The sequence below is a fragment of the Rhineura floridana genome, chromosome 10, assembly GCF_030035675.1.
Source record: "Rhineura floridana isolate rRhiFlo1 chromosome 10, rRhiFlo1.hap2, whole genome shotgun sequence".
Lineage (NCBI taxonomy): Eukaryota > Metazoa > Chordata > Lepidosauria > Squamata > Rhineuridae > Rhineura > Rhineura floridana.
The window spans coordinates 38,483,215-38,501,191 of record NC_084489.1 but is presented as its reverse complement, the minus strand read 5'-3'; the positions used below and the strand labels follow the sequence as shown (position 1 = coordinate 38,501,191).

At 40.4% G+C, this 17,977-nt stretch overlaps 1 protein-coding gene across 2 annotated transcripts in view; it reads right to left on the bottom strand.

Annotated features, from left to right (window-relative positions):
- SKAP2 (src kinase associated phosphoprotein 2) overlaps positions 1-15,068 on the bottom strand; it is a 162,442-nt gene extending 147,374 nt beyond the window's left edge. The window contains exons 1-3 of one of the 2 annotated variants that reach the window (XM_061585999.1): positions 14,716-15,068; positions 6,064-6,169; positions 2,126-2,151 (exon numbers count right to left, since the gene is read on the bottom strand). In XM_061585999.1, the coding sequence (XP_061441983.1) occupies positions 2,126-2,151; positions 6,064-6,169; positions 14,716-14,764 (181 nt within the window). In that variant the 5' untranslated portion in view covers positions 14,765-15,068. The remainder of the gene's footprint in view (positions 1-2,125; positions 2,152-6,063; positions 6,170-14,715) is intronic. The other variant, XM_061585998.1, reaches the window with a different exon arrangement.
- Between the last annotated feature and the right edge of the window lie 2,909 nt (positions 15,069-17,977).

Here is a 17,977-nt window from a genome sequence, read left to right as displayed (position 1 = left end):
ATGGATTTTGGGGTTCCATTTTTCTTACAAGAGACCCTGTGAAGGAATTGGTCTTTGCTGTCCTGGACTGTTACTATGGACCATGGATTATGGGATGCTATGGTGGCTGGGTATCACCATCACAGATTTTTACATTTTAAAAAAAACAGGGAGCACACAAATGCATGCACACAGCATCACACATTGTTTTACTCTCCTTGCTTCAATCCAATGGAACTTGAGCAGGGAAGCCAGGGGTGCATGTACAAAGCCATTCTCTTAAAGCTGGAATTGGCTCTCTGGTAAGTAATCAAGCTCTTTTGGGGGGATGTCAATCAGCCCAGGCCTCACACATGGTTGGGTCTATGTCAACATTTATAAGCAGCATATTTCAACTGAGGAGCAGTGGGGGTGGGTAGGGAGATCATATGAACATTAAATCCCCAAGCATCTCAAAAGGGTCCTGCAGGGACGTGAAGCAAAACAGTAGCAGCCTACTCTTCCTCACATAAAGCAGATCACCCAGCATTCCAGCTTTCAAAGAAGAACTCCCTACACACAGCCCCAGTTGCTGGATCAGAGAAAAGAACATGTGGCTAGAGGGAAGATCAGAGTGAAGAACCTATAGCCATCCATCTAGAAAGCCTACACGCAAAACCTTGCAGAGCATCTGCCTTGCATGCAAAAGGTCTCAAGTTCAATCCCTGGCATCTCCAGGAAGGACTAGGAGAGAACTCTGTCTGAAACCCTGGAGAAACTGCTGCCAATCAGTGTAGACATGACTGAGCTAGAGGGACCAATGGCCTGACTCAGTATAAGGCAGCTTCCTATGTTCCTATCCACACTCTTAGGAAGCAATTACCTGGATAGCCCAATCCGAACTTTAACCGTTTGTACTGCAGTGGCGAGCATTGCTATTTGGAAACAAAGCCCCACTTCCATACAGAACTCCCATCTATGCTTCTCTGGGACTAGGATCGATTTTGAAAACTTTGTTCATTAGTATTTGTTTCACAATATTGATTTGGCTTTTTTATTTAAACAAGTCAAAATAGTATTTTATTAACTGTAAAGGTAGGATTTTTTAAAGAAAACAACTGGTGCTTTTATCCTTTTGTTTCCAAATTCTATTGTTGCTGCCCTCCGAAAACATCTGCACTGGAAACTGGAGGTAAATTTTGTTTGAATGTATGTTCACTTCTAAACAATGAACACATTTGCTGTTTCAAAGCTGCGCCACTTGCAACATTGGCACCAATCCATGCCAAACGTATCCCTGTTGAAGGCTGACATATAAACCCTCAAAATAAAATGAAGTAAACTCTTATTATGTTCTGGCTAGAATCCCTACCTGATTTGGGGGGGGGAACAGCCTACTGTAGTTCCACATACCCTTTCTTGACCTCATGCTGTGACCCTCATACTAGCATTCACACGCTGGAGGTCATGACCTCATGAATTAGCACGGTCCAAATAGGGCTGTTTCAGCTTCAGAACAGGCCACTGTACCAGTCTGCTTTTAATGAGACTATAAAGGCCTGTTTCAATATACTCACTAGACAATAATATGCAAACTGCATTTCAGATCTTGTTCCCAGATGCTAAACACTAAAAAAAAAAATCAAGCACAATATTGGCAAATGCAAAAATCAAATTCTCTTGATTAGTCCCCTTCCAGGAAAAAAAAATCTACATGAATATGTAACTATTTCACAAACTTCTCATTAATAAATAATTCCTATTTTGGACACATTCAATTTATGTTGAAAAGTTCATTTAAAACTTTATCGAATAGTTTGGGGTTCATGTTAGAAAGCCAATCTTAATGACCTGCTAAAGGAAATAATCTTATTTTTATTTTTAGTCTGCAATGTTTTGGCTGGTTCTTATTGGGGTGTGTCTTTTCCCATTTTTTAAAAAAAACAAGAACTTCACAAATGGAAAATCTGAAAAGCTTTCCACGTTTTCCTCCAGCAGGGGGAGCTAGCATCCTCAGCCATGAGAGAGTCAACATGTGCATAGTCTGGACCCTTGAATTTGGGGGTTTTAAATTGTACATTTGATTGAATAAAACTGTTATCAGCTTGAAAGCCTACCACTGAGCAAATTATTTATGCCACATGCAAATAAGAAGTCGTATCCTTACCTCTTTCAGGAAACTCCTGAGGGTAGCTGAGGAAGAAAAGGGGGGGATGGGGAAGAGAGAATAATGTAAGTATTTGGGAGGTCTTAAGAAGTCTGATTATTTTAAAAACAAGGACAAATAAAATAGACTGAAAACAATCAGAAGCCCTTTGAGTATTTTCATGTTTACTGACTTGTCAAGAGAATCTCTTGCAAGTTTTCAGATGCCTTTCAGGACTTTAATGTTTCCGTGTTTATAATGTACAGCAGCAGCAAACAACATATGTGTCTGATTGGGATGCACATAGATTCTAATTTAAAGATCAAGATCAATATATTAATTTGGAAAACTGGAAAGTGTTCAAGTCCAGCTCTACACAATGCATATTGACAGATAGAAAGCTTAGGTAACATTTTATAGAAATCAAACGAACAAAAAAACAAATTAGGTTAAACTTGGCAAGAACACTTCAAACAAAAAAGAGTGAAGCTGCAAACATCATAAATACAAGGGAGGAACAAAACTAACAGCAAAAAAGACAAACTATACACAGCCACTCATGCGAGCACAGGGCAGGAGGAGCACATTTGTACAGCTAAGTCAGTGTGGTGCCCTCCAGGGTACACTGTACACAGGGTAGTCAATGTGGTCCCCTCCAGTTGTTGCTGGACTACAACTCCCTTCAGCCTCAGCCTCAGCAAGTGTGACCAATGGGCAGAGATGATGAAAGTTGTAATCCAACATTGGAAGGGCATCATGTTGGCTAGCCCTGGTATATAGTATGGATATAAGAGCAATGAATAATGGAACTTTTGAGATGGTTTACAGATTACCTTTTGTAACCTCATTGTACACCGCTTAGAAAGCAGGGTGTTAGGTGGTGTATAAATTACTGAAATAAATAAATAAATGACACAGCATGCCACAGTACCTCTGTGCAAGAACTTGCCCATAACACACAGCATCTGGAAACCCATACTGGTTTTGTTCTTATATGGGGCATCTCCTGTTAGAGATGCATTTGCTCAGCTTAGATTTCAAACTGTGCACACAGAATATCTGTCCTGTATTTTCTTTAACAGGCCAACAAACTAGTCCCACCTATGGGACCAAGTCCAGAGAGCAGCATTGGAAGAGTGCTTTTCAGCTTCCTAGCAGTTAGACTATGGGGTACCACAGGGCACTATTTTATCCCCAGTGCTATTTATATGAAGCAACTGGGGGCAGTCATTAGGAGTTCTGGGGCAAGGTGCATCAGTATACTAATGACATTTAGCTCTACTTCTTCATAACATCTGAATCAGGAGAGGCCATGCAGGCCCTGAACCAGTGCCTGGATGCAGTGGTGGAATGGATGAGGGAAAATAAGCTGAGCTTGAATCTGGGCAAGATGGAGGCACTGTGGGTGAGTGGTTCCTGTGTGCAAGAAATTAGTTAACTGCCTGCCCTGGACAAGGTTGCACTTCCCCTGAATCAGCAGGTATGCAGTCTGGGGGTGGTTCTGGATCTAGCTTTGTCACTGGAGGCCCAGGTATGTTAAGGGTTTCTGTACAGAGCAAGTTTATTTCAAATGCCAGTCTATTTACATAGAAACCACAGAAATCTCACTCTATTCTTCTGCAATTCTTCATTTTTCAGGAAACTATTATTCACAAGTTGGGCACTATGCCAAGATCTCTCTTATTAGGTAAATAATCTGTCTATGCTGGGTCAACAAAGAGGTCTGGCATTCCTAATTTTAGAGACTGGGTACACCAATTCAGCCATTTCCATCTGCATATCCCAGATGTGTTGCATACTTCAGTATATGCTGGTGTCTATAAACCCACAAAGCTGACAAGCACTGGCATAAGACCAGGATAGGCTATTCAATCCAGACTGCAGGCTTCCTACACTGAATATCAAAAGTCCAAGAAAAAAAAACAGATTGCTAAGCTGCAAATGCAGGCCGCTGCTATTTAGATGTGCCTTTAGAAACAGTTTTTTGTCCACATTCTAGTTTAAGAGGTTTCAAGGCACACTGCTATCACATGATTGCATTTCCCCCATCTCTGTTTTTGTGTTAACAAGATGCCATAGGCTGCTCTGAAATGCCAAAATGGATGCAAGCAACCCACCCATGCGCACTATCAACTCCAAGCAAAGACAAACAAATCCTCAAAAGAACCCCAGAGAGGCAGAAACTGCTTTTCTCAGATTACTTGTCAGAATGGAAAATCAGAAAAAGGAATTACAGGTCGTGCCCTTCAAGCATATGGATCTTCGACAGAGGCACATCAAATTAGTACTGACTTGTATTTAACTCACCAGGTAGCCATAAGCAACTAGGAACTCCATGCGGGCAAGTGAGTGAGCTTATGGAGGAGGGATAGATTGCTCCATCCATCCTTTTGCCTGGCTGATTCGTTTCCATGCTAGCTGTGAAGGAAGAAAAGCCTCCAGGAACCAGCACAGACACTCAGCTGCTAGAGGGGGGACAGCTTTTCCTCCTCCATCATTCTGCTTAGTAGAAGGCACTTTTTTTTTTTTACTAGGCTACTAGTAAATGCCATTATATAAATCTATGGTGCAGCCACAGCCACATTTGGAATACTGTGTACAGTTCTGGTCGCCTCACCTCAAAAAGGATATTGTAGAGTTGGAAAAGGTTCAGGAACAGACAACCAAAATTATTAAGGGGATGGTGCAACTCCCCTATGAAGAACGGTTGCAGCATTTGGGGCTTTTTAGTTTAGGGAAAAGGCAAATAAGAGGTGACCAGACAGAAACGTATAAAAGTATGCATGTCATGGAGAACGTGGACAGAGAAAAGTTTTTCTCCCTCTCTCCTAACACTAGAACTTGTTGACATCCAATGCAGCTGAATGTTGGAAGATTCAGGACAAACCAAACAAAGAGCTTCTTCACACAGCACATAGTTGAACTATGGAATTTGCTCCCACAAGAGGCAATGATGGCCACTAATTTGGATGGCTTTAAAAGAGGATTAGACAAATTCATGAAGGATAAGGCTATCAGTGGTGACTAGCCATGATGGCTATGCTCTGCCTCCATAGTTGCTGGAAACCATAGGAGGAAGGGCACTTAGGTCCTGCTTGCGGGCTTCCCTTGGGCATCTGGTTGGCCACTGTGCGAACAGGATGCTGCACTAGATGGGCCACTGGCATGATCCAGCAGATTCGTCTTATGTTCTTACTAAGAGGGAGCACACTGTGTTTCTTGGCTGGCTGCAGAAAGGAGGGCTCTTCTCTGCAGGATTCCGCACAGCAATGAAGAAACGCATGCTTTTATGGTGAAGTAGGCCAGCCATGTGGCAAATCCCAAAGCGGACCGGCAGAATCAAAACAGTTTAAATGACAGAAAGGATCTGGGATTTATAGGCCACATTTGCACATAATGATAAGCCACAGCTTCTGGCTAATCATGATTTCTTTTGAGCAAGTATCATGATACTGCATGCTACTTAACTGCTCCCACTCCTCCCCTAGCATGAGTGAGAGGGAACAAAACAAGAAGCCTTGGCTTCCTATTACACCTGAACCTAGGATCATGGTTTGTTGTTCTGTAACAAGTCACTATCCGTAAGCCAACATCAAGCCATGGTTTAAGGTTGGCTAGCAATCATTTCCTGTTAGGAAGCAACAAACTCTGATCCAGATGCAATGGGAAGCCAAGGCTTCCTTGTTGGTTGCTTTATTATGCTCTCACTGGGGGAAAGAGTGAAGTAGGAATGATCAGGCAGCCTGCACCAGCACTCTACTCATTCACAATAAACCATAATCCAGAAATTCTGGTTTACAGTTATGTGCAAACACAGCCATTGGGTGCCCATAGTGCTCATCTTTCAGTTTCCATTGTTCCACTGGTAAAATAGGAAAAACAATGAAGATCGACATCACAGGTTTGTTGCATTTAGTGTTTCTACACTAAATGTACAGAATACCTATATAATCACTTACTTGGACTTGATGTCTTTTATCTTCTTAATCAAAGCATCCCTCTTTTCCTTTGCTCTTTTGGACAAATTTTCTCCTTTTAGGGTGTCTGATATAAATGTGTCGACATCTAAATCATGGAAGAATAAAAAAAGAGAGAGACAGATGAGTCAAAAGAAGAAATGATAATTTTCAGAAGATAAATACCTCTATTATGGCTTTTTTCATAAGGCAATAATATCCAAACTATCTAATAGAGTTACTTTATCAGTCCCAGGCATAACATAATTGAAAGATATTTCAAACTCTAAATTGGATAGATTTGTTCACTACTGTGCTTATGCTTAGCACAGCAAATGCTGTTTTGACATTTGCCATCATTAAATGAACAAAAATCCAACAAGTTTTAATAAACTGTCAAAGTGTATAAAATATATATACACCCCATTACTTGAGAAATAAAAGCTAGAAGACAATAAACTGTTTTAATGCATATATGATTGCCACAAGATCAAACATCATTTGGCACTTTCATTAACAAAAGCCCATTTTCAGAAATGACCGTAGTCTGATGATATCTTCCTCTGGGTTAAAGCTGGCCCTAATCTTGAAAGCATATGTGTAAAAGTGTCATATTAAAACTGGTCAGTAATCTCAAAGGCATCAACAGAATCATTCTGTGGACAGAAGATCTGATACCACAGTGCTTAATATCAAATTATAAGTTTCAGCGGATTCTGATCATTAAAACACGGAAATAACATTTATCTTTGCAAGCAAAACAAGCTACGTAACTTATATTTATGCACTGTATCAATGCTTTGAAATCATCTTTGCAAAGTATTTTGAAATTAATAGGCACAGTAGAAATATTTTAAATATATAATAGAATAATACAGTGTGATTAGACACAAGAATGTAGCTTCGATGCAGTGGAAATTTATATGACATTATATAGGTGGACTTGCAACAGACCCTCATCAGAGGCTCCTCTGACATGAGTAACCAGAAAGGTTTTCCTACAGTTGAGTAACTAGTTAAAATAACCGGAAGCAGAGACAACTACTAAATGGAGTTTTCCCAGTGAGAAGAAGCAAGCTGTTGCAAGTATCTCAATCTTTTTGGGAACCATTGCTATTTAACATTCAAAAATTGTCTCCAAACCGGGTGAGCAGTGAGGTCACCAAGTCTGAGGATAACACTAGAGATGCCAGCAAAGCTCGTCAGACTTGGGCCTGGATACGAGCTTTGAGGATTAGTAATGCTCTCACCTCAAAAGAAAAGGTGAACATCATGGAGGTCCCTAAATTCCTGACTTAGATTAAAATCTGAGTTGGCGAAGAATTCCTGGTTTGTCAGTTTATTTTCTGAAGTCAAGCTAAAATTTTTATTTTATAGAAAGAGCTCTGCTTATTAGCCAAGCCAATGTGAGCCATCTCTAGAGGGCATCCATTTACTCAGGACTACAAAATCAAAATCAGACTGGAAGAGCTGCAAATTTGATGAATGGACAACAGAATGGCAAATGAGCTATGATGAGAGTGCAAAGAGAAGCAAGCCAGGGCCAAATATTGTAACCCTACACTAAATTAGCCATGACCACCCAATGGAGAGATTTGGAGGGACATGGCAGACAGCTCACAGAAAAAGTGAGTAATCTGTACAAAATACACCAAATTAAGTGTTAGGAATTATTTGATAAAGCAGAGATTGGGAACCTGTGGCTCTTCAGATGTTGTTGGACTAAAACTCCCATCATACACGACAATGCTTTCTGAGGCTGGCGGTAGCTGCAGCCCAGCAATATCTACAGGGTCACAATTTCCTCATCCCTGTAAAAATGAATAGCCAAGAGCTGGAGAAGATACAAAAAGGTGCAACCAAGGTGATCAAAAGTTTAAACCAAATTCCATACAAAGAAAGCCTAAAATATCTGGGACTTTTCAGAACAGAAAATGCCAATTATTAACATAGGAAAATATAATGGTTTATAAAATTATGAAAGATACTAAGAGACTGGACAGAGATCTCTCTTGCACTCTCAGACAACTAGAATTCAGGGTGACTAACGAAACTGATCAGCACTAGATTCAGAACAAACAAAACAATGCCTCACAAAACAATGGCATGTTATGGAATTCACTGATACAAGATGTGGTGAATGCCACCATTCTGATGACTTTTTTAAATGGCCATGCAAATTCATAGTCTATTACTACTAAAAGGTTAAATGACTTTGAGATATTTTATGGAAAGCAATTCATAAATGGAATCAAATAAATAAACATAACCTCTATGTTCACAGACAGTATATCTCTGAATAGCAGCAGCAGGGGAGTAAGTGATGAGGACAGGCTGTTACCTTTGCATCCTACTTCAGGAGCAACCAACATGAGGCCCTACAGATGCTTCTAGGCTACAATTCCCATTAGCCCCAGCCAGCATGGTCAATGGGCAAGGGTGAAGGGAGCTGTAGTTCAGGAGTAAGGAACTTTTAGAGCACGTATGGGGCATCTGTGGCCCTCCAGAACTTGCTGAACTACAACTCCCATAATCTCTAGCCATTTGTCATGCTTGCCAGGGCTCATGAAAGTTGGAGTTCAGCAAGATCTGGAGGGCCAAAGGTTCCTCAGCCCTGTCCTACTTGTATGCTTTTTCGGAAGCATCTGGATGACCAAGGTTATACATATGATGCTGGACTAGAGAGGCACTCGGCCTGATCCAACAGGGGAATTCTTAAATTCAATATGGATTACAGTTGGCTACACAGTCTAGTTACTTAACTGAGTGATGAATAGATTTTCCACCTACAATGATATATCCCAAAGTAACTCTGAATGTCCAACTCTATTTAGGTTTTGTACAAGACAAAAAGTATTATTACAACACATAGGAATATTGAACTAAGTCTAATTCACAGCAGACCCATTGAAATTAATAAACCTGAGCTAGTCACATCTATTAACTTAAATGGGTCCACTCTGAGTAGCACTAGCATTGGGTATCACCCATAATCACATGAATCAAAGCCTCTAGGTGGGAGGGAACATACAAAACAGTCCCCTCAGAAAGAATAACCATTTAGTAAACTAGGAGGAAATTCTACAGAATTCTGCCACAGTGCTACTTGTGGCATTCACTGTAGTTTTGCAATAAATATACATTGCAGAAAAGTGGTACAGAGAGCATTGTGGGGGGAGGAATCAAAATTTAAATGCCAAAGCAGAATAGTTGGAAGAGGAAAAAATTAATAGAATGAAAAAATGGAAATGGACTGCCTTCAAGTCGATCGCGACTTATGGCAACCCTATGAATAATAGGCTTGAGGAAAAATCAGGCACCTGTTTCTTACACATAATAGGACGGAATTTAAAACAAAAACAGCAAAACCACAAGTTTACATACTCTCAGGTGTACCCACTTAAGTTCCCCTGTCTGAAGAGAAGCCAGCAGAAGGACTTGAGAACCATGCCCAGTGTTAATTAAAAAAGAAACTAATTGAGGAGTGAGTATATAAAAAATACCCCATGCCATTTTTATTACAGATCGGACACTTACTTTTAAATTTATAGCAAAGACAATTGAACTATGTTTCAAATACCGTAGGCTATTTCTAGAATGTCAGTAGCTTCCCTTTTTCTCTTCACTCTCTCACTTTTTTTAACTTCAATGTATCTAGTCTCATTTCAATACTGTTTTAATAGATGGTAATTGCAAAGGTAATCAGCTTAAATGATATCCACATAATGGTTATGTCTTATTCAGTTATCCAGAATCCTTCTATGATGAACATTCATTTTAGTAATGTTCATACTGGAAATGAAGCACTAAAACAGTTAGATCTTTATGTCTGAGAACTAAATGCAGAAAATATCATATTCTATCTTGGAGAGACTACATTATCTGAGAACATGGTCATGAGAAATAAGGAGGGCGGTTAGTATTCTTTTCACCATGGCAGTTAAATCAGTTTTATAGGATCAGACAGATCATCCATATTCATTATCCACAACCTTGTTAACCTTCTCTTTCCGTAAAGCTTACTCCTCCAATCCAGCCCACCCCCCCAAAAATATCTTGAAAATAAAATGATACTTTACAATATAGAAGTTAGCCATCCCTGATGTAACCATTTGGATTTCCAAAAATATCTACGACAGTACTCACTGACCACAATGTAATGGGGAGTTTAGCAATATCCATGGAAATCATTGCTCTCAAATCTTTGTTGGACTGTGGCCTCTGTTGGAAATATGATCCAGCCAAGTTTTATGTATTGTTAAGTCTTGCTGATTTTAATGGGAGCATGCGAAGCTTGAGTTTGCATGGAAAAATCAACAGGACTTAAAAGTGCTTGCATTTGGCTGGATGATGACTCACTATTTGACTGTCCCATTTTGTGATTTCACATGCTTTCAAGGTTTAGAACAACTCAAGCAAGTAATTTTAAGTAGGTAATTTAAATAAATAAAGTTTTTATGACCAAACAGGGCAAGGACAAGACTATTTTGAAGATGAATAACTGAATCCTAACTACTCTGAAATGAGATCTATTCAAGCCTACAGGAGTCAGTTCCAATGAATGTGCTTATGCTCAAATGCCAGTATTATACAGATGGGGGGAGGGGGGTTAGCCCTTGGAACAGTTTTGCAGAACTAAAATGACAGTAGTTTCTCCTTCAGTAAGATCCTCAAAGACCAGGTCTACAACTCTTCATATGTTTGTTCTGATGTAAACAAAATAAGATGAGATGTAGAAGATGCAAGTTGCATCCTAAGTCACTCATTACCTGCAAGACTTCCTTGGAAGTCCTAATGGTCACCTTGGCTGGAAATATTAGTGTCTGGTTCCAAGAAGAAAACATACTGAAGTAACACAGATGCACCGTTGTAGCTAGCAACCACCCAGTATCTTGTAAAATACTTTTGTAGAAGTTGTATGCTGTTGGTATCTTGGGAGTCAAACAGACAGGCATGCACCCAACATATTGCTACAACCAATAAGAGATATTGCTCACTTCTGGTCCATTGGTCCATCTAGTTCCCACTTGCTAATAGTGACTCACAAGGATTTCCCAGCCCTGCCTGGAGACACCAGAGATTAGACCTACAACCTTTGGCAGGCAAAGCATGTGCTATACATCTGAGCTACAGTCCTTCCCATCCCTGCCTTTGGAGCTTTGGCTGTACTGCAACCTGTGTATGGATCCATCTTTCTCGTGTTAAGCAGTGTCTCTCTCCTTCAAGGCCTTTTTCTTACTGCACATCTTGGACTGCTACAGTCTGATTTTTTCCACTAATATGTAACATTCTCTTTCCCCATCCTCACTAGCCCTGGCCCCTTTACCTTTCTCATGACCATTTTAGGTAAGAACCCATTTCGGGACATCCACCATATGCTGCCACTGAACAAACACTTAAGAAGTTGCAGTTGTCAAGCCTGGAGAAATCTGGTCCAATAGACTAATGGCTTACCATTCAGAAAGGTTATCATATACTATGACCCCGCAAAAATTAGCCCTAGAACAAAGACTAGAGGCTTGATTGCAGCAGCTTATTGCGAGTAATGTTACCACTAACTTGCTTCAGCTTCTGATTTATCAAGAAGAATCTAATCCAATATGTCATTACATCTTGGATTAATTAATCATATAAACAAGACCAGAGTCTGTAGCAGTGCACTGAAAGACCAGAAGAAGTGCCCATCATCACAGTGCTAGACTCTTCCCCTCCTTTGCATCCATAAAGCCTCCTGGTATAGACTGCCTTAGCAAACAAGAAACAGAGAGTGCAATGCTCTGCCCAGAGAAAGCTAGGCAGAAGAAACTCAGAAACCATTGGTTCCCTTACATCCAGTCATAAGCTTTTAAGACCAGTAGGAAGGACCCTCCTGACCACTTCTATTTGCACAGCAAAGACACCTAGAAAGACAATTTCCCCACAATTCCAGAAGTTGCCAGCAGCCAGAACTAAAGCAGCTTTCCAGGAGTTGAAAGACTTCTTTTAAGAAAAGAAAGCAGGCATTTTTTCAATGCTTGGTCAACCTGAAAAATAGCAGTTAACTGGAATGTTAATTGGTCAAGGCTCATCGGGACTTTAACAGATTTTTCAGAGTAATCACAGCCTCAGAGTTCATTTTTAAGCAGCTGAGAATAAAGATGCAGTCCTTTATGTTCTATTTTCACCTTATAAAATAAATTGTCTCCCTCTAGTCTCATATGGTTATTACACACATACTTGATGGAGTTCCTGTGTATGCAAGTTCATGCTGCAATAAGTTAATTAATCTTTAATGAAGGTGCTTATAGAACCATTGGTCACTGTGATGGAGTTTATTTAAACAAGTTGAACTCTTAGCAGTATTATCCTATATATAGTTACTCAGAAAGTAAATCCCACTGAGTTCAACAGGGCTTACACTCAGGGCTGTGGAGTCGGAGTCGTGGAATCGGACGCAATTTTGGGTGGAGTAGGAGTCGGTAGAAATGTACCGACTCCGACTTCAAAATAAAATTAATAATTTTTTTTTGTTTTAATGTATTTTAAGGACTTTTTATGATGTCTTAAAGTGTTTTTAGCGCTTCTGTTTGCTGTCCTGGGCTCCTGTTGGAAGGGCGGGATATAAATCAAATAATAAATAAATAAATAAAAAATAATATACATTTGCCATTTATGAAGGAGTCGGACAGTAGAAAAATAGAGGAGTCTGAGTCGAAGGTTTGACATACTGACTCCACAGCCCTGCTTACACCCAGGTAAATGAGTGTAGGATTGAATCCTTAGGAATAAGACCCACTGAGGTCAAAGGGACTTACTTCTAAGCAGATGTGTAAACTGGGAGTCTTACTTGACTCAGGAGGGTTTATTTCTAACTAAACATGTATAAGATTGTATTGTCAAGACACATTCACATGTGCCTTCCCCCCCACCCCCATTTCTTTTAATATGGCAATATCACAGTTTAATTTTAGTACTTTACTTCTGTGCCATCCAGAACCAGAAATCCATTGGGACAAAGCCCCTGCTATTTTCTCCTGGCTAGCCTGCAAAATGAACTCCATGTACACTAAAAATCTGCTTATTTTCTGCTCCTCTGTAATGAATAAAAACAAGCAGACTGCTACATTTGAAAAAGGACACTGTACCCACCTTGGGAATGATAAAAAAGCTGTTACTGTAAATCTGGGAATATGGTGGCTATGTTCCACCTCCACTCTCAGGGGCTGTATGCCTTTGAACATCAGTTGCTGGGAATTGCAGGTGGGGAGAATGCTGTTACACTCAGGTTGTGCTGGCAGGCTTCCCACTGAGTATCTGGTTGGCCACTGTGAGGAAAGAGTGCTGGACTAGATGGGCCTTTGCCCTGATTCAGCACGAGTCTTATGTTCTTACGAATAACTAAACCGTCCCAATATGATTCCTGCAACAAGCTTCAACTTTGTGCAAAGTCCAGCTCCATCAAAGTCAAATACACTGCAAATGATTCAACAGAAGGTAGTTTATAAAGTACTTGCTTAGGCCACAGATAAGGAACCTGTGGCCCTCCAGATGCTGTTGGATTTCCATCAGCCCCAGTCAACATAGCCAATGCTCAAGAATGATGGCAGATGGAACAACAGTACCGGGGGTGGGGGGAGACACACAGATTCCCTATCCCTGGCATAAACAAAAATCAAAAACACCAAAGAAGGTCACTGATTTGGACAGGCAAAACTAACAGTTCATTGCGGAGCTTCTGCAAAGGGGATAAAACAAGAACTTTATAGAGGAAGTTGTCAGTCACAAGATGAATATAGTTTGTAAAGATAATCCATGCAAATATTTCAACAAGGAAAAAGCATCCAGCCTATGTATTGGGTAACACAGGAAATGCAATACAGAACTATTCTCCCTTTTGTCATATGTATGAAAATGTAAGCAAATATGTAGACTTCATCTTCAGCCAAAAGAAAGACAAACCTATGAAACCCCAACTCTAAATTTTGGACATACTTCTAGATCACTCCACTCTTCACACATCCAAGCACTTTAGTGCCCCTAATGAAACTTCCTTAATTTAGTATACTCTAGCTGCATTTAAAGTTTCACTTCTGAGCATTTCAGAGCATGCAAATAAATCTAATTATAATCAATGCAAAAAGTTCACCTGAAACATGAAAAACGTTCTAGGACATGAAGCAGCTGTCAGGGAGTAAAAAACTAGCTTTTTTACAGAGTTTCTTTTAGCTATTTTATTTTTAAAATAGACTTACATTGGCACTAAATATTTATCCGACCAACTTTCAAACTGTTCCTCCCTTTCCCCAGCAACTTCTGTAACAAAACTTCTGAATGACACTGTTAACTACAAATCTCTCGTTTTCTTTTATTTCTTTTTATTTCCCCCCACCCCCCCACCCCCCCACCCCCATTATCCTATTGGTTACTACACCTCGGAAAACTCAATTCCCAAGTTTAATTTTTCATCCAACTTTCCTGGGAATATACAGTAGTTGCCCGCATCCCTCACTGCCTCTTCAGATCAGAACTCACATCCCCCGCCATATCTCCCTCCCCACTCCAGCGCCTCCCTTCCTCTCCTGTAATTCCACCTCACTCTGTCCTTAGCCCCAGGGAAACTTCTACTATAGTCGCAACCTATAATGAATCCTTCCCAGTCGCGCTGGACATCTTTACCTGCAAGGAGGTTGCTGATCTCCTCAGGGATGGCGGGGAAGCCGTGCATGATGAAGCAACCAGGTGGTCGTGCGAAAAGCACTTGCTCAGCCGGGAAGGAGGAAAATATGCAGCCCCGCCCCTTTGCTCGGCTCCGGGAAGTCAATCAAGGAAACCACAGACAGCAAGGCGAGGGGCGGGGCTACACGACCAGACCTACAGTCTCTCCGAATTGTTCCGCCCATTAGGTCGTGCTACGCATGCTCTTTCAGCATACAAATCCGTACTTTGTTACCGTAATAGCTTCCTATCTCTATGGTTACAGGTGCTGCCAACCCCTCCCCAGTTTAACCCTACTGAGGCCTGGCAGCGAAACTTCCCCGCACGTGACCCATCCGTATGCCTGACGCCATTTTTAAAGAGGGCATAACAATTTCACAGGCGTGAGCTAGTTTCAAGTCCCGTTCCAAAACCAAAAATGGTGCCTTAAACATCGCGGCAGTTTCCGATGTGAAGAGTTACTCATTGGATAGAATGTTTAGAATAGGAAATATGGAAGATGCTGGTTTGGTTGGCTAACAGTGGCTTTTGAAAAAAATATTATTTACGTCTTCCCAGTCTTGGCTGACTTTTGGCGTCTTTCTCTCTGACTCCCCCGCCTCGACCACGTCCCCTGGCTCTAGGCTGGACGGCTTTATTACAGTACAGTATCGGGCTGGGCGATTGTGTGTATCAGAAAATGAAACAGAAGAGAATCCCTAGGCGGGAGATGGAGAAGTTTGTTGCTTCCAAACAGTAAATTTGGGGTTGTTTTTCATATATATATATATATAGAGAGAGAGAGAGAGAGAGACTTAAGGATTTCTTCTTTCTAACTCTCATGAATAACATGTCTAAGGGGCCTTTTTAGTGTCATGTCAGTGAAAACTGGAACTGCAAGTTTTAAGCAGGATAATTGACTAAAGCTTTTGAATGGGGAACCTGTGCCCCCTCCCCAAAGTTGTTGTGCGACTCCAACTCCCATCAGCCCCAGCCAAAATAGCCAAAAGTTAAGGGATTATGGAAGTTGTAGTTAAAGGGCATCTGGAGGCCCACAAGTTCCCCAAAGCTTCTTTAGATTAATTCCTCCCTTCATGCTCCATTCAATATCTGAGGTCCCCATTTTCCTTTGCTTTTGTTGCTTCTCTGGTGTCAGTCTTATGAGGCCCCATAGGCAATTGTGGTCCCCGTGTCCTCTTCTGCTTGGTTACTGCTGGATGGGATGCAGCAGGTCCTGACGCCTTTTCAGACGTATTGTTAAAACACAGCTGTTTAGAATGGCATTTGGTTGATTGCTAATACTGTTTTCTATGAGGTCATGGTTTAGGCTAAGTTATTCGAAGTGTGATTATTTTTATGCTGGACTGTTTGAAATGTGCTCATCTTAATGTGTCATTATGAAGTGCTTTGTAAGCTGCCTTAAAAAAGGTAGAATTTCCTTTTATTAAAATAAATAAATGGGAGGGGGGTAACTGGGGGGCTGAAAGAGCCCACTTGTTCGTTTTTGTTGCTGTTTTGATTCTGGCATGTAACAGACAATAAACAGCAATGTACTAATGATAGCATAACAATGAACTGCAGCCATTGTTTATTAAACTGTCAGTTATCTCACACTTGTTTCAATTGTGAAAGATTGCAAAAAGACAGCCAAACCGAATGTATATTTACTTCGATTCAGTGATTAGTAGACACATTATTTTTTCAGTGGTTAGTGGACAAATTATTATTTTGGGTGAAGCCTTTGCAAATTCCTTTTATGTCTCAGTGTTATGCTGTAACTAATTCTAAGTATCAATTGCTGAAATGATTGTATATTCTTTCCCTGTTTGCTTCTGCCTCCATTTTCCTCTCCTGCTTCTATTGTTTTTCTTGTGTCTGTGTTTAGATGGTAAGCCCTTTGGGTGGGGACCCGTTCTCTCATTCTTTGTAAAAGGCCATATGTATAGTGGTGCTTATGAGTAAAAAAAAATCAGTGAAAATTTCAGGGGTGGACAGAACATATAGTGCAGTTTGTCAGTGATAACAAGTGCTTGTTGCCAGGATTCTTGTAAAAACCAATTGATCTCTAGATGGATCTAATTGATCTAGATGGATCTTGGTCTAATATTTGTTTTTTCTGATACTCTTAAACAAGCATGCACACGCAGAACCACTTAACACAGATTAGTTACAAGACTGCAATCCTAACCCCATTTACCTAGGAGTAAGTTTCATCAAATTAAATGGGACTTACTTCTGAGTAGACATGGCTAGTATCTCAGCCTAAATCTGTTAAGAGATCCTGGGTATGCAATTTTGCTCTGTAAAGGTTAAACCACGGAGATTGGGGGGGGGGGGAGAGACCACATAAAATGAAATTACCTCACCCCTACTTTAATCAGTATGGCATCCCTGGTAAAAACATCATTTAAAATGATGAATGTCTTTCTTCATCAATTGATAGCCTATTTGGCAAGAGACACCATATGAAAAATTTGAAGAGCAACTCCTTCCCAAAGATGTAAAAGCTATGAGATCATTGAATCTAGAAGTCACCTCTGTGTGAAGGAAGGCCTACTATGTATGTTTTGCTTTTTAAAAGGCAGTCTTTTACCCTTAGTAGCCTCAGTTCAAAAGAACTAGCTAATGGGGCTGGGAAATGCTTAAAACTTTGAGGGCCCTTGATGGCAAGACAGAACTGGACTTACTCAGTATGAAGAAGCAATTTGTCCCAAAGACCTTTTGCAGAAGAGGGAGGTTTTCTGCCTGGAGAAGCCAATTATTTAGCACTTATGTGGTGCTTTTTATTGAGAGTACAAAATATCTGAAGGGCATCAGGTTGAGGACTGAGCTAGAAAACCACAGGTATAATAGGTTGTGTGTCTTTTTTGTGGGGAGGAGTATATTGGATAGATATTTTGACAGGTGTGATGGGATCTGTACCTTTTTCTGAGGGGGGGAGCAGAGGGAGGGGATTCTGAGAGGGGAAATAGTCTGCAAAAAAGGGTTAAAGATTCCTCACATCCTTCATTCTTCCTCATTGCAACCTCCAGCAGCTTTTTGAATTTTAAAAAAAGAGAGAAGAAAGTTATATAGAATTCCATGTAACATGCAGTTTGGCCAAGTAATGAAAATCAAATTTCTCTGCACTTCATGGCTATGCCTTGGTATCTCTTCCACTTTTTATCTTTAATTAGACAAGAAAGCTATTTTAGATAGCAATAAGTATTTTATTATCCATTTTATCGCTGGGTTAACCAACATT